At 43.3% G+C, this 16,132-nt stretch overlaps 1 protein-coding gene across 5 annotated transcripts in view; it reads left to right on the forward strand.

Moving 5' to 3' along the window:
* The first annotated feature begins 45 nt into the window (after nucleotides 1–45).
* Nucleotides 46–16,132, forward strand: part of RSPRY1 (ring finger and SPRY domain containing 1) — a 36,328-nt gene continuing 20,241 nt past the window's right edge. The window contains exons 1-4 of one of the 5 annotated variants that reach the window (XM_068693764.1): nucleotides 46–189; nucleotides 10,512–10,698; nucleotides 11,041–11,085; nucleotides 12,844–13,337. In XM_068693764.1, coding sequence (XP_068549865.1) covers nucleotides 12,991–13,337 — 347 coding nt within the window. In that variant the 5' untranslated portion in view covers nucleotides 46–189; nucleotides 10,512–10,698; nucleotides 11,041–11,085; nucleotides 12,844–12,990. Of the gene's footprint in view, nucleotides 224–248; nucleotides 746–6,923; nucleotides 7,127–10,511; nucleotides 10,699–11,040; nucleotides 11,086–12,843; nucleotides 13,338–16,132 lie in introns of those variants that run through there. The other 4 variants (XM_068693760.1, XM_068693762.1, XM_068693761.1 and 1 more) reach the window with 4 other exon arrangements.

Genomic DNA, 16,132 nt, shown 5'->3' on the forward strand with positions numbered 1-16,132 from the left:
TGACGTCACACGGGGGCGGGGCGGGGGCCGGTTGCTATGGAAACGGCGGGGGGCGGGGCCTCGGGGCGGGGCGGGGCGGGGGGGGGGGGCGGGGCAGCCTCCATCTTAGCGCGCGCCGCCGCGGCACAAAGGGAGCGGCGCCGCCTGCACGGGGCCCTGCGGCGGGCACGGGGCGGACGGCGGCTACGGGTGGGCACCGCGCACCATTACCGGGGGCTGTCCCGTAAGGGCTGGGCTGGGCCGGGTGGGGGGAGGCCGGTACCGCGAGGCTGGCACCGGGAGGGCGCTGCCCCGTCGGTTCCCGCTTGGGGAAGGGCACCTCGGGGCGGGACGGGCTGCCCGGCCATAACGGGAGGTGGTGGTGGTTTTGGGGGGGGTGCTCGGTAGGGCCGGGCCCGGTTGCGGGCTCCCCGGTTGCGGGAGCCCCGCCCCGAGGCCCCGCCGGTGGCCGGCAGGAAGCGACGGGAACGCCCGTGCCGGTGGCGTGAGGCCGCGGAGCCCAGAGCCCCGCACCGGCACCGCGGGGGGAGACCGGGGCCCCTCCGGTACAGCCCCGGGGGGCAGCGGCTGGGCTGTGCCTGTGGCTCGGTGCCCGGCGCTGCCCGTTACCCGGCCCCGTGCAGCCGTTCCGCCGGTAATCCCGGCTGTGCCCCGCTGGTTCCTGTCCCGCCCGCCTTCGTTTTCAGCCCTTTTGCAGCTGCTCTGCCTCCTATCCTCATACCGGTGGGTGCGGTGCCCCTGCCAGGTAGGTTCCTCCCCGGTGTTGGTGTCTGGTTTTCCCGTTCTGGTGTCACCAAGCCTCGCTCTCAGCGGCCACCCCGGCCCCATCGTTATCTGGGCGCTCAGTGGGGTCCCTCAGCATCTCCCCCAGGGGCTCTGGGCTGTGGGAAGCACAAGGATAAGAGCTGCCTTCTTCTAAACGTCTCCAGCCTTCCAGGCACTTCACTGCTTTCTGAATGTTGATTTATTTTTTCCTTTTATGTTCATGTCAGCATTTGTTACCCTTGATACAGGAGGCTTTTTTCCGCTCTGCAATGGTTTTGTCTTAGGTCTTTAACTTTTGCCTGTCCTCTGCCAGCAGTGCTGTTTTCCATTATTTTTTTTCTTATGCCGATCCTCAGTTCAGTTCTACTTTACTCATCGTTTTCTACATACCCATCCTGATCAGTGCCGTGACACTACCGTCACATGAAGACCCGCGTATGTTTGTCTCAGTTATTCTCACCACCACCAAGTAATCTGAAATACCCTCTCAGCTTTTTGTCTACTGTTGGGCACGTGTCCTTGGCTGTGAAGTTTGTGAGGACCATGCATTCTCAAAACTTGCCCATCATTTTTCAGGGTTTAGGATGCTGTTAAGTGTTTTGGTTGTTTTTTTATTAGGTTCATCCAAAGGCAAATAATTGATCTGTTCTTTGATCTATATCTGGCCTCTTCTTCTATGAGTGGTTTTGCATATGGCTTTGTTCTTGTCTGCTGAAGCACACTCAGCAAGAGTTCCTCTGTCCTGATGGCACCTGGGTGTCTGTTCCCTCCTTTAGGTAATTTCTGTTATTGCTTTGTACCTCAGTCAGTTATCTGTTCTGATGTACACGTCCAACTGAATAGGTTGTGTGTTTGTCCCGGTATCTCTCTCTGTGTGTGCAGCACAGATGGAGCTATATGATTGCTGCTCGCTGTCTCTCCTTCTCATCCAAGCAGTCTCCTGAGATTCCTGCTAATTTCAATTTCAGCATCTGCTTACCATTACTTGTATAGGAAGCTCCTCCAGGATATTTTAATGCAATGTTTTGGATCATGCACGATGCTTCTGATGATTCTCGCTATTCCTGATTGTTTTTCTAGCTCAGTTTCAGTTTCTTATGTACTCTTACATTGCTAATCTCTAATTTATCTGTTCTACATGCTTTGCTTATCTTCAGGTATGATCTTTTGTGTGTTTCTGGGCTGTATGGATTCATTGATTTATGTCAAGTCTTTCAGTTTCTGTTTTGCTTACCTTCAGCTCTATAGCGTGGTGTTCAAGTGCAACACTTCCTGTTAACTGCTTCAGTATTCTGCTCTCTGGCCTCAAAACAGAGCAGCTGGTCAGTGGCCTTTAAACTCACTGTGATGTCCTATGCTTTTCTTAACTTTCCCTTTTAGAAAGGAGATGATGTTCATAACTCTTCCATAACTGCTGGCAGTCTGTCACGGTATGTTTTCAGTATTTTCACATCAGGGGTCTTGGCTCTCAGCACATTTCACTTGCTGTGAGCCTCACGGGTGGACTGACAGATGACTCCTGGAATTCTGATTCCCACCTACATCTCACTGACATCTCTAAATTCTGCCCATCAGGCAATATAGACATACATTTTCCTCAAGCTTTTTGCTTGTTTGTTAAAAAGTAAGGAGTAAAAGGAAATACTTAGCAATTTAACCAGTTAGCGATGAGTGTGGTGGTCTGCTATGGGATGTTTACTGACTCTTTACTATTTAGGCTTCTTTATTTAAGCTTCCTTTCACATTAGTACCCTCCTGTAGCTGATAACGTGCACTGTATTATGACCCATCTCCTATGGGTATCCCAGATATTTGGTGATACCGTCATAAGGTGGAGATCTTGGTGTACGCTGCTGGGTTTTCTTCTCTCCACAGAGGCAGCAAATTAAAATACCATTACCTTATAGTAATTGAAGACAAGCTAATAAGAAAGCTTGTTGTGTTTTGCTCCACTGATGATCTGTTGAGTTCAGCATTTTTAAGCTGTTTCGGTTTTGGTTTTTTATCTCCTGAGCATATGATTGCACGGACTTTGAATTCATTCTTTTCAAAGCAGGGCAGGCGCATGCGCTGCCCCGAGCCTTGCTGTCTTCCAAGTATGACACGAGGATTCCGTTGTGTCATTTTGTGCCTTGCATTTCCCCATGTCCTGACAATATACTTTGTTTTCCATTCTAGGTTTATATGCAGTGACTATAAAGTTAGTATGTCCTGTCAGCAGCTTTGCCAGCATGATTTTTATTTCCTTTTCTATTCTTCATGTCCTTGAGGTTTAATACAAGTCAGATGTTGACATATGACTCACAGGCTTTGTGACTGACCAGTGCAGTGCCTACAGTAATCTGCTGCTGTGATCTACCGTTAGTGTGGCCCAACTTGTGCTCTTGAAGTTTTTTTCAACTCTGCTATGGGATCTCTGTGTACTTGATGTGTCACTTTGCCCATTCAGTAGGCGTACTTGTATGCTCAAATTCTGAGGTGAGATCCCACCCATCAGTCACTTAACTGGTGTGTGGTCACTGATCACAGTGACTTGCGGAACCCCCATCAGTGACAACACATCTGTCCTCTTCCTGCTTCTTCAAGGGGAGAGATGTATCAGTAGTTTCTAAGTATGCACAACTCTTGGAATTGCAGGTATTTTTTTTCTTCCCTTCTTAGACTTCTTGGCTATAGGAGGTACTTCACTTCTGCTTTAAGTTTCTGAATATGTTGGTGTCATACTTAACATGAAGAGAAAGACCAGGGTTGGGGATGTTTTAAGACGAAGTGAATTTTTGGACTGTTTTAGTGCATGTGCACAGACTGCTTGGAAACAGTTTGAGTCCTCAGCTAGAGGACAGCCTGAACTACAGATCAGAAGGTTGTGGTACTGGTGCACATCTACCTTCCTGTGGGCAGTGGGATGTGCAAGATGGCTTGGAAAAGAAAATCCAGCAAATACCTTGATGCTTTCTTTTTTTTTCTCTAACATTGAAGGTGCCTGATGTGAAGAAAGCCCAGACTTCTTCACTGCTTTTAAAAATAAAGCTAATCTAATAATAAATGAGAAATGATGCGTGTTTGCTCTCTGGGAAACTCTGATCAGTGTATCAGTACTGCAGCAAAGGACTTAAAGGAAAAGATGAGATGAAGTTGAACAACAAAAAAATTTTACTCTTGCTTAGAGGACTACCCCTAGATACATTTGGTGAAATAGTAGTTTTGATAGTTGCACTTAAGAGAAGTAAAGTTTAAGGATCTGAAATTCTTCAAGAAGTTACCGAAGAGAAGCACCAGATGACTATGACTCCTGATACCATTAAAGGCTTTTTGGAAAGCTTCTTAAATTGTTTTTCAGTCTTCTGCCTACTTGATGTGCAACTGTAATGAAATAAAACAGGCATGTTTTTTCTTAAACCACTCGTAGTCTGCCTTGTGCAACATGTGGATTAGGAAGAGGGCCAGGTACGTGTACCTGAGCGGCTCTGCTGCTGAGCTGTCCATCCCCTTCCTCCTCTTGGCCATGAGAGCTCTGAAACCCCTTGTCCAACTTCCTCCAAGTTTCCTCATGGAGATATACAGATGTGGGACTTAAGATACTGTATGTTTTGTTGCAGGGGAAGGCTGCTGGACAGAGGGATGTGTCCCTGTTAATCCTTCCAGCTGTGGGTGAGCTGTTACCTGCAGGGTCTGGTCAGGAGCTCGGTGGTGGGAGGAGGTCCATGAGGCCTGGTGCCTGCTGCTCACTTACGTGCTCATCATGCGTGATCACCTGCCCAGCAGCAGCATCTCTCCTGCGCCACATTTGTACAGCAGACTTGTAACAAGGAAGAACCTAAGTATGGAGAAAAACCCAGCTGGGGTTTTTAAATTAAACTGTGTTCATGTATGATTTCCTGTTTTTCTCTTGAATGGGTCAGATGAGGGGTTCGAGTAACCTTTCTAGAGCTGTGCATCAAGTTCTGCAGGCTGTAGCAGTCCTAGATCAAGAATGAAGCTTTCTGTGAGTGCCTTCAAGGCAAGCTTGCTACCCTAGTGACCTATGTGTTACATCTGACTCAACAGCTGTCATTGCATCAGCTTACAGGAGGAGACGGTCAGAAGGACATCTTCATCTGTCCCTGGGCAGTCCAGAGCCCAGAGCAGCTCACAACTGCCCGTGTGCTGTGGCTGGCCAGGAAGGCTGTTAATCTGGCTTTCAGCTGCCATTGCTCAAAGATTAGTCCACCCTCTGCTTCTTGAGTTAACAAGAAGTGAAAGTTTCTTCGTCCTGTTTCTTGCCATGTTGCTATTTTTTTGTTTGTGATGATAACCATTGTCATAAAGTGACAAATGTGGTGGTGAGGCTGCGAATAGGAGGCTCTAGACACTGTCTGCTCTGCGCCTTGCTCTCAGAGGCAGTTGTCAGCCGACAAATGCAAGCTTCCAACTGAGGCATCGCTGAATTTTTCAGCAATGTTATCAAAATTTCTCACACATCCTGTACTTCTGTGTGTTTTATGCATTCATAACAGCTTAGTCATACCAGCTAGCTGGGCTCTTTTCTATGGTCTAGAGCAGGAGACTCTCCTGCCTTGTATGTGCTGGTACCTAATCTTTCTCTGAAAACAAGCCCCAGTTTTGTCTGTTTCCCGCATTTTGTTTCTCCTAAGATTAGCTTACAGATGAGAAACAGTGCAACACTGGGATTTCGCCATTTCAGCTCAATTGCACAAAGTTGGTGGTTTGACAAGAACCTGACCCTGCTTTCATCAGTCCATGCCTGTAGCATCTTTCTGTAGCCAGCAGTGTGTTTACTCGGCTGGCGCTGCGCTGGCATAGCCCTGGATTTAATTCCTATGGCAGGGCTACTCTGTGTGACTGTTTGAACTGCTCAGTCTCTTGCTCTGTGCCTCGGAATCCTCTCAGTTTTTGTTCATGTACGAGGTGCTTTAAATACTTATCTTTGTAGTCGACCACAATGAACCAATCTCTCCACAATTTGCGAATACTTCTATTGATAACATTTCTGACTGAATAATACAGGTAAACCATTAACCTGGTATGAATTACTAAATTTACCTGAAAAAGCTTAAATAAAACTTGGCATTTTTGCTGTGTTCCTCCACAATCCTATACCTCTGCTTGGTACTCAAAATGTTTGTGCTTTCTTCCCAACACTGTCTGTTCTGGAATTTCTTAGTGGATTCTGACTTGTTTTTTTCTTCCCTCAAAATTTAGCAAAGATCTTCATTGTTGATATCTGAAGCTTTAAGAGCAGCAAGGAAGATCAACCTGAATTAACTGAAACCTCTGAATGAATGCCCATACCAAATCTAAATGGTATAGCTAATCCACTTCAAATAAAACTGATCAGCTACTCTGTTGTGCTCGTGTGTTTTCAGCTTGCAGGGCTAGTGCTGCCTGGCCTCCACAGGGCACTAGACTTATCTTCCAGCCACTTTGGAGCAGTGCATTACACTCTGCTCCTCGGGCACTGCTGTGCCTGTACTGCTCTGCCACGTCAGCCTGCTGGAGGCAACCTTGTCAAACACCCTGGAGCTTTCAGATACTACAGCCTTTTTAAGATTGGTATCTCAGAAGTGCATTCATCTGCCTCAAAGCATGAGAGCAGGACCTTTCCTTCTTTCCTTGTATCTTTGTTTGAAATGAAAAATCATGACCCCTGGGAGGAGAAGAACCTGGAAGTCATGTTCTGTGTTATTGATGCTTGTGCTGGAGAGCATTTAGAAATTCAAAGTGTTAAAGCAAAATTAGCCTTTTCTAAAGGCCTAGAAACAATTCTATCCAAATCTCATCTCATGATCATTTAGACATCTGAGATGTGCAAGCTAGGAGGTGGTAATGACTTTGGTTTGTTTCGGAAGGCACGGCAGCAGGGCCCTGTGATGCCTGGTGGCCCTGGGTGCTGCTCTGTCCCTGAGTCCAGGTTGGGCCACGCTGGGGCAGGGTTCTCTTCCCCCTGCTGCTGGGTTTGCCAGGCCTGCTTTGGAGATGCTGGTTTAAGAGAGAAAGTGAAACTGGTTTAAAATCCATGTCATAACTAGTGTTTCTGTACTAGCTTGAAAACAGATTTAAAGGAAGAAAAAGAAGTCCAATGTACCGAGGACTTTAAAACATGACTTTGATAGCAAACCTACAGGGGGAAAAAACCTGTTAGAATCGTTCTTCTTTCTCCTTTGGCTGTTACCACAACAAGTCCAATGAGAGATCAGATTCTCAAGAACAGTGTGTTTCTTACAAAACTGGAGTTGCAGGGTTAAAGCCCAAATTTTTGCGTAAGCCCTGCACAGCCTCACAACAGTTGACAATCACTTGGGTAAGAGCTGGCAAGTTGGAGAAGTGATCTTTCCTCTTCTGTGGAACAGGGGCATTCAAGGTCAGTTTGCTTTTGGTTTAGGGTGCTTTTACTACGACTACTATGAAACCAAATAACTGCATCAACGGCTTTGTACTGCAAATGGTGACACATTGGGTGCCAGTAAATGCTGTTTCCCATAGCATTATCCTCTGGGATATTTTTAAAGAAAATAATTGTGTTAGGGTTTTGCAAGTGGTTTCTACAAGGTGATGTTCAGAAGAATCAACACAGAATTTACTTGTTCCTCCTGAATCCTGCAGTCCAGTTCTGCATCTGCTTGGTCACTGTGCTGGACACTAAGCAGCTTCTGCTCTTCACTTGCTGAAGTCTTTCAGCTGAGAGGTTTACTTCTTACATCAATGTGATATCCTGAGAAAATCTTAATTTCACGTTACAATTGTATTTAATTTGCTGGGAATTCTTGTTGTTTTTCTTACCTACCCTAATCATTTCAAAGCTGTCACCTTCTCCATGTTATTAGCTTATATTTGCAAACAGGACTTCCCTCTTATTCTGAGTTACAGCAGTTCAGAGCTGTGTCTCCTCTTGTAGCTTGAACTCTTTCATCCAATTGGCATCACAAATGTTTCAATCTCTTCCTTTTTAGGAGCATCATTTCTTTGGGAAAAAAAATGCTGAGGGAATATTTCTAATTAATTTATCTCCATAATAGGAAATTGCTGCCTAAAACTTAGTTTAGCTCTTGAAAAGCTATCAGCTTTACTGTATCACTTACTGATGGAGCATCTGCATTATGCTGCTCTTAAAAGAAGAAAACACTGCTCTCACTTGTCATAGTGGCAGGAGCTGGAGAAGTGGTTCTAGTAGCTGAAACAGTCCTTACTCATTTGTGTATGAAGTTTTTTTTGTTGTTTTCTTGGCAATGTGCTCCATTTCATGGAAAGGAGAGGCTTTTTTTCCATCATGAGGCACTATTATGGTTGGCTGTAACTGAATATTTCAGGGGATGAATCACTGATGCTTGGGCTGTGTATTACAGAGACAATGAGACTGATGCCACCTCCAGCTGCCTTATGCATGGGTGTGCTCCATCAGATGATCAAGAGGATGCCTCTTGGGGTGGGCTTACCACTGGTGCCACCAGGCACACGTAGATCCACTCAAATAGTATTCAGTTCAATGGCTTTTGTTTTCTTTGGTTGTTTTTTTTTTTTTTTTTTTTTCCCCATTGGACTTCCAGAGCTGCGGCAGGCTGGTCAGTTTGCACAGCTTGTCGCTCCTTGTGCCTCCAGGCATGTTTCTGCCAGTCTGGAGGGTGGCTGCTGTAAGGGAATCAGTCCCAAAGGCTGGTGGGGATGAGCAGGGGCCCAGAAAGCTGCTGTGGGCTTCAGCTGTGCCCAGTGGCTGCTTTGATCCCACTCAGGTGGTCAAATGGCATCTGAGTGGCTTGCTTAGGGCAGGAGGCTGTTGCCTTCTGGCTGAACCTCCAAGCAAGCCTGGGTGGCAGAGATGTGGGCTGCCACGTGTGATGCTGGTGAGAGAAATTTCAGTGCTAGTTTCTGATAGAGCAAAAAAATACGTCTTTGATTATGTGTTTGGCAACTTAGTAGTCCTGCATCCCAAAATAACAAGTGATGGTCAACATTCAGAGTGGATGCGGAGAGCTTGCCCTCTTCATACTATAGCTCAATCACTGCTGGTATTTTCATGCACAGTTGCTTCATCTGAACACTTTCAGTTCTAGTTTGACTTGCACAAGCTGTTTCAGAAAATGGCATTCCCATGACGTCGGGGTGGCTTGGACAAGAGGCAACAGGTTTCTGTTCCTGTGCCTTCCCGGGAGTCTCGTTCTGGTTCTTGTGCTGTTGCTGAGGTGGATCTTAGCTGTTAGCTCACAATGGTTTTGGTTTAAAGAGTGGTTTGATTTCATCACAGCATTATAATGGAATGTGGCTACATCTTAACACCTGTTGCACAGACTCTTAGCCGTGTAACTACTGAAAAAAGAATATAAATGGCTTAAGAGACATTGATTCTCTTCCTTTGCTGTGTTTTGACAGGAAAACAAACATGCAGTCTTTTGTCTAAGGAGACTGAGCTGCTGACACTGGGGCGAGTACTCTAGGAGAGAGCCTGTTTATCTCTAGTCCCATGCTCGTACCCATGTTTCCCCTCCATGTCCATGTATTTCCTAAGGTTAGGTTTGAAGTTAAATTTTCAGTCTTCCAAATTTTTGTGTATATATGAGTAGATTTTTACCTCTCATTGGAAAACAATATATTTCATCCTTTGAGATGTGCAGAACATCTCTATCATGTTGCAGGATCTGTCACTAAGGTCTCAGGGTCTGGACAGAAGCAAAATTGATCATCCTTAAACTTGTTTCTCTCTTACAGAAGTGAAGAAAACGTATCCTCAGAAATGTCAACTGCATTTGAGTTGTAAAATGTCTTTTTTGCCAAAATTCTTCCAAAAGTGTTGGTGTTTATCTGTTTTAGAAATGCCTTTTTCTCATGTAAAAATCCAGTCTGTATGGTGAGTTCTCTCCTTGACTGGCTTTCTTCTGTTTTCTTGCACTAGTGGCACTTTATTCCCTGACGAGCATGCATGTTGCAGATGTGCAGAGCTCAGTCCTCTTTATTTTAACAGCAACACAGCTACCAGCAGCCCAATACTAAGCTCATAGTTGACTTATAATGTTGTAAATCGTCCCTTAAATATGCTAACTCAAACGCAACCTCAAACACCACTGTTTGAAAAGATTTTTTTTTTTTTACTTTGCACTTCAGAACCTCTCTTCCTACATCTGCACCGTGTCCAGGTGCGACTGCTTTGCAAGGCAGATCGGTAGCAATCTCTTTCTCTAGCTTATGTGCTGAAATATTTGCTACCTTAGGTTTTGAGGCATGGAAACGAGCTCCGTGTTTGTTCCTTACTCTTATGTACAAGTGGATGCTGTCAAACTCAGCTGTTTACTAAACAAGGGGAGTGTATCCTGGCATTTCATAGAATCATAGAGTATCCCAAGTTGGAAGGGACCCATAAGGACCATTGAGTCCAGCTGCTAAAATTCTCTTCTCCTTTTATCTAACCAACTTCTACAGTGTAGTTGCTTTGATTTCCTAGTGTCCCTAGCGTACATAAGGGTGATCTGGACCAGGTAATCTGCAGCAAGGTATCGGTCACTGCTCTGCACTTGCTGTGGTGTCTGGTGCCTCGGCTGTAGCAACAGATTGGGGTTTCCGTAGCTGTGTCTGGTCCTGAAGCTGGTAGGTGGCAAACTGCTTTTGGAGCTGTGAGAGAACTTCCCCCGTAAGGGCTGACTGCAGCTGAAAATAACAGCATGACTTGATGTCATTGCGGGTGTGGAGAGGAGGAGGAACGTGTCTGTCTGGGAGGCAGTCTCCAAATGAATTGTTCTTTCTTTTCTCTCTGTTTTCAGGGACTCTCTGGCATAGCTTCTAAAAGCGAAAGCAGTTTACTGTAATAACTCACTGCCCATGATAAAGGCATATATACTGCTGTTTTTCTGGATACAAATGCATCTGTGCCCTGAAGAAATACAGTCCATTTCTGCTACAGCGCTTTATGAGCAAGCCCAATTGTTCCTGAACCAAACGCACTTAAAGGTGAGTTGATCATAATCACTTGTTTTTAATCATGCTTAATGTTGCCAGGCGGAAAACCCAGGTCTCAGTAATCAGTCTTGATCTTGACATCTCTATTTTTGTTTCCTTTGGTAGGCTTCTGGTCCTTGCTGATCACTAAAATACAGGTTTTTCATACTCATTTTGATGGGGTTTGACAAAGTAGATTCACTGTGTTAACATTTTCATATGTTATGGAACAATCTTTACACAATGTTTACAGATTCTTAATCCATAAAACTAATAATGCCATTTTGATCTTCAGAATTGTTATTAAAACACCCTTACATTATTTGGATACCTAAATACATTTTTTTTTCCTAGGAAGGCATATTTTACATTTAGTGTAACTACCTAATCCTTAAATAGGTGAGATTTTCTTAGTTTTGTTTGTTTTTTATGGTGGGGTGTGTTTTTTGCTTGCTTTCAAAAGTCATTTGAACAAGTCTGGCTGTGATCTTACACAATTGAGCTTAAGATCTATGCAGTCTCTATTGGCACTCTTATGTCTACAGTTTACTTTCTGACTGAGAAGGTAGCAAATGTCTTGGCTCAGGTGGAAGAGCTGAGCCTGCAGTCCCACCTCTTGCTGTGATCAAACTGCTTAAAGAATAAGGCAAGCGTGCTGTGATACTGAAACCGTTTTAATGATTGGTGGTTTAGAAGCTTCTTGAACCGGAAATCAAGATCTTGTATTTATGATATTTAATGTCACTTGATGGGCATTGTTTCCCTAGTTATCCTTCAGTTACCTTAATACTGAACTTTTCAGTGAAGGTAATGTACTTAAAACATATAGAAGAGTGTGAGAGCTTTTTTTGAAGTGCTTTTTCAGTGACAGCTTTCCATTCAAATACTTGATGTTATGCTTACTCCTACAACTGGTGTCTGGCTTCCCATATAATATGGTCATAATCTTGCCCCGGATGGCAGCTAGCAACTGTGCAATTGCCTGTTGGCTGAGGTGGTAAAAGGCCTTTTGTATTTGAAAGGCTGTAATTGCCTTCAACTGTCTTTTGGTTTTATGCTGCTACACATTTGTTATATGATTTTAAAACAGTAATAACCTGATAATCATCATTCTAGCTTTAGTGTTAGTGTACGTTATTTTTTTAAAAAAATAGTCTTGAAAGTAACTTTTTTATCCTGACATGATTGGAGTACCTAAGCAGTGAAAAGATGTCTTTAAGGCTTTATTTTAGTCAAGTTTTTATATAATGTTGTATACAAATATACCCTATGGCTTGAAAAATCACCTTATGATCAGGCAGTATTTTGAACAGTCTTGATCTTGCTAGCATTCTTGATTCAGTGATGTGTAGGGACTGTGCTACAATCTTTGTTACTACTGGGCCTGTATTCTATCCAAACCCTTTGAATTAAGAACGTAAGAATGATTGAATTATTCTTGATTCTCAAAAATGGAAGACTGACTTCGTGCTAGAACTCAAAAATCATCCAACTTGCACAGAAAACACCCCTTTACAAATCTCAGATTTGTAGGCATTAAAATGGTCCTTGTAATACTTTGGGGTCAGTACTTGGTGCATCTTTGGATGAGGATCCAATTGATGTAAGCACGTTCTGAAAAAATGTTTACACACAGATGGACTGAACACGTGGTCACTGCTAAATCTGTACTTTGTTGTGATAGGCCACAACTGTATGTTTAGTTCTGTAGAACTGCATCTGTCTTGTAGAATCTGTCTGGAAATCATGTTGAATATTCCTAGTATGAAATGAGATTCTTAAATGTGCAGCTTTTAGTTGAGTCGAACAGTATGTCTCTATAGACGGTAAGAGAAAATGAAACTGGTTTGTTAATACTTAAAGAGTGGTGGTGCACTAGGCTTAAGGACAAAACTGTACCTCTGCAGCCAAAAAAATGGAAAATAACAGGTTGTATAAAAAATGAAGGGGGTAGAGGGAATGGGCTACTTAACCAGTGATCTTCCTGCTCTTCCTCATCCATCCTTTTTCCCTACCCCAGTAGACTTCAGATGCAAACAGTATGTTTCCAAGGTATTTTCCTAGGTACACCAAGACTAGTTCTGTTTACTAATATGAGAACTCTATTATTTATTAGAAGTAGTAACACTGACTCTTGTTTTGGGTTTGCTTTTTCAGACCTCCTTCTGGATGACCAATGTGTATTTTAACCAATTGTATCGGAAACTAAGCCTCCAACTTCCCATTCATTCCAGCTGATAGCAACGCATATAATGCAAACACAATTCACAGGATCACACAAACATTACTCTTAAAACTTTCTAGATGATTGTAGTTGCTTTCCTTGTGTTCTATGCTAGCAGAAGCCTTTTTCAAGGTTTACTGTTGACTCTAGAGCACCGCGTTCCCCGTTTACTGGGAGCTTTGGGGGCTTGCAATATGGGAAACTCGTGTGTTTGCCGTGATGACAGTGGAGCAGAAGACAACGTGGAATCTCAGAATCGACAAACAGAGAGCAGTAGAGTACGTGTACCTGAAGCAAGAAGCCACCCAAGGGACCCTGTCCGGCCACCTAGGAGAGGTCGAGGGCCTCATGAACCAAGAAGGAAAAAACAGAATGTGGATGGGCTAGTACTTGACACACTGGCTGTAATTCGGACGTTAGTAGATAAGTAAGTACCACCTCAAGGAATAATTCAACATGAATGAAAAATACAATGTTCTTGTCTCCTCTCAAACTGTGACTCCATCCTCTCACCGATCTGCACCTGGCCCTCCCTGAAGCAGCAGCGTGTTTCCATCTGGAGGCTTAGGAGAGCAGCACCTTTCCTAGGTAATAGACCTAGCTCCTGAGCGTCCAGGTACAGACTCTTGCAGGAGCTGAGGAGCTTTCTCACAGTTCCTGTGCGGGCCTACACCCAGATGGGATGAGGAGCGGGCTCAGTATTGCTTGCCTGGTATAGGTATACAGGTTAGGAAGCAAAAAAATCTTCCAGAGCTTGAGAACTTATGTCCTAAAAATTGATTGTTAAGCGAAGTTTCTGTTTTCAGGCTGTATTTACTACTTTGGAAATGATTAAGCAAAACTGAGAGCTTTGTTTGATCTTTGTTAGTTTGTGTAAACAGACCAAGGTTTTCTTTCTGCCTGTAAGTCTACTTCTTAAAGACTGCACATTGTGACTGTTCAGCTTATGATCCCAGTACTGCATTCCTTGCATGCTCAAAGCATCCACTGAGGGCATGTGGGATATTTATGGATAGATCCTTCTTTTAGTGTTGTTTTTTCTTTTGCATTGCTTTTTACAGACTTCTATAAAAGGACCTCAAGAGTGAAGGATTAAGGTAGCTCATCACTTTTGGTTAGATGCAGGTTAGGAACCGGAAAGACTACAACAGAAAGAAAAACACTCTTGTAGCTTTGTAACGGGATTCAATTTAAGTTGGATGAGGCTCAGGACAAAATGAGCCGTGATTCATATACCTGTATCCTTGTTCTCAAATATGCCTGTAGAGGAGGAGCCTTCCTGTTGTAAAATGCTTTAAATGAAAATACCAGGACTTTTATCCTGAAAACTTGCATTTAAGAGGGAGTGTGTATGTTTTGGGATTTTGGTTGTGAGTGGTTGGGGTTTATTTTATTTTTTATCTTATTGTTGGGGTCTGTCTTCAAACCATTAAGTCAAAATTGTGCAAAAATTTTGAAAACCTTTTCCTAATTTCAAATGCCTTTTCCTTTCAGCTAAGTTCATCTCCGTAAGCTGTTTCACAGCATTTTTGTGCATAGTTGATTCTGTTGGTCTTACAAACAATTCTGTTAATCTTGTAAGCACTTTGCTTTGATTCTGAACAGTAATAAGCATAGTTATGTCACTGATCCTAGAGTCCTGTTTCTTACAAATTCTTGAAGATATATCTCTTTTTGATATTAACTCAATGAAATACTTCCTTAGACTCTCATAATCGTGTAGGTTGGAAGGGACTCCATAAGTTCAGCTACTCAAGCCTGCTACTTAAAACCCAGCCCCAGTTAGAGCAGGTGACTTGGGCCACTTCAAGCACTGAATGTTTCCAGAAAATCTCAATTTCTTACCCTTCTTTAGGTCCCTGTTCCAGTGTACCCTGACCCTCCTAATGGTTTAAATAAATCTGCTTGTATACCATGTTCTTAACCATCACAGCAGCCCTTTGCTCGACACACTCTGTTACAATGCCTTCTTCATACTGAGGAACCCAAAAATAGGCACAGTACTCCAGATGCTGTCTCACAAGCACCATATGGCTATAGTGGCATATTGGTTGCCCTCGTTTAATATTAAGGCTGTTGATAAGACACATCTGTCTTGCAAATAGTCACAGCCAAATAGTACAAGGTCTTGCAGACTCTCTTCTATGTGACAAAGACCTATGGCTGTGAAGTATGGGGGAACCTATTCATGAGACAGATTATCTAAATGTTCCTGAAAAAAAGCTTAAGGAACCTTCCTGTGAGACTTCATCATGGTCCTTTTTAGGTTAATAGGAATAAACAGTGTGGGGAGGGAGGAGGGATCCATTTCTGGAAACTGTTTTTCTGTGTGAGTTTGTAGGGATAAGTATGTGCCATTATCACCTGTTCCTCCTAGAGCTGGATTTTTTTTGGAAACACTAAAGCTGAAACAGAAGGAGATGGTAGGGAAAATGACAAACTTCGTGTCAAAAACCATGCCCAGATAAATCAAAATGGAAACATGTCAGTAACAGTAGTTGGAAATACAGACTTCAGTGTGATAAGACAGATGTAAAGAGGCAAAGATATGAGCCTGGAGAATGGAAGACAAAACCCTTTTTATTTTTTTTAATTCTTTAGTGAAAATAATAGATGGGGATGCTCTGAGATAAATTGTAGATTAAGTTGTTGTTCTGTGATCTACAATGAACCATTGCTTTCTGTGTTTATCGCTTGGGATTAAAAAAGAAAAACAGTCTGGATTCAAAGTATATGGTGGCTGCTTTTTGTTCCTTTTGTCTAGAGATCTCCTTTCTAGAAGGAAAGGAGTGAGGTTTCATTTCCTAGCCTCAAAAGAATAAATACTTATTTTTGGAGTTTATCCCAAGTGCTGCTTTACAAATTGAAATATTGGCAAAATTGCTTTGTTTTGTTTCCAAATATGAGGAAGGTGGGTGCTGGAAGGGATGTTTAGAAATTCAGTGGTTAAAATGGCAAGTGAGTTGAACAAGACTCCTTTGCTCAGTGCTAGTAATGTTAACACCTGCTATGCATAAGAGAACCAGAAAATCTTGCTGATAAAAATGTCATTCTTTTTTTCACAGCCTTTACGTGCAGTCTGTGGTGTTTTTTTTCTTTCTTTAAAGAGTCTTAACTGTTTTTCTTGAGATAATTCGGCTTGCATCATTGCACTACTTTTTCCTGCTGGTGAGATAAGTTTCCAGATGGAAGGTGAAGAGATGCTTGGGGGGAGAAAAAAAA

This window comes from Anas acuta, chromosome 10, assembly GCF_963932015.1.
Source record: "Anas acuta chromosome 10, bAnaAcu1.1, whole genome shotgun sequence".
Lineage (NCBI taxonomy): Eukaryota > Metazoa > Chordata > Aves > Anseriformes > Anatidae > Anas > Anas acuta.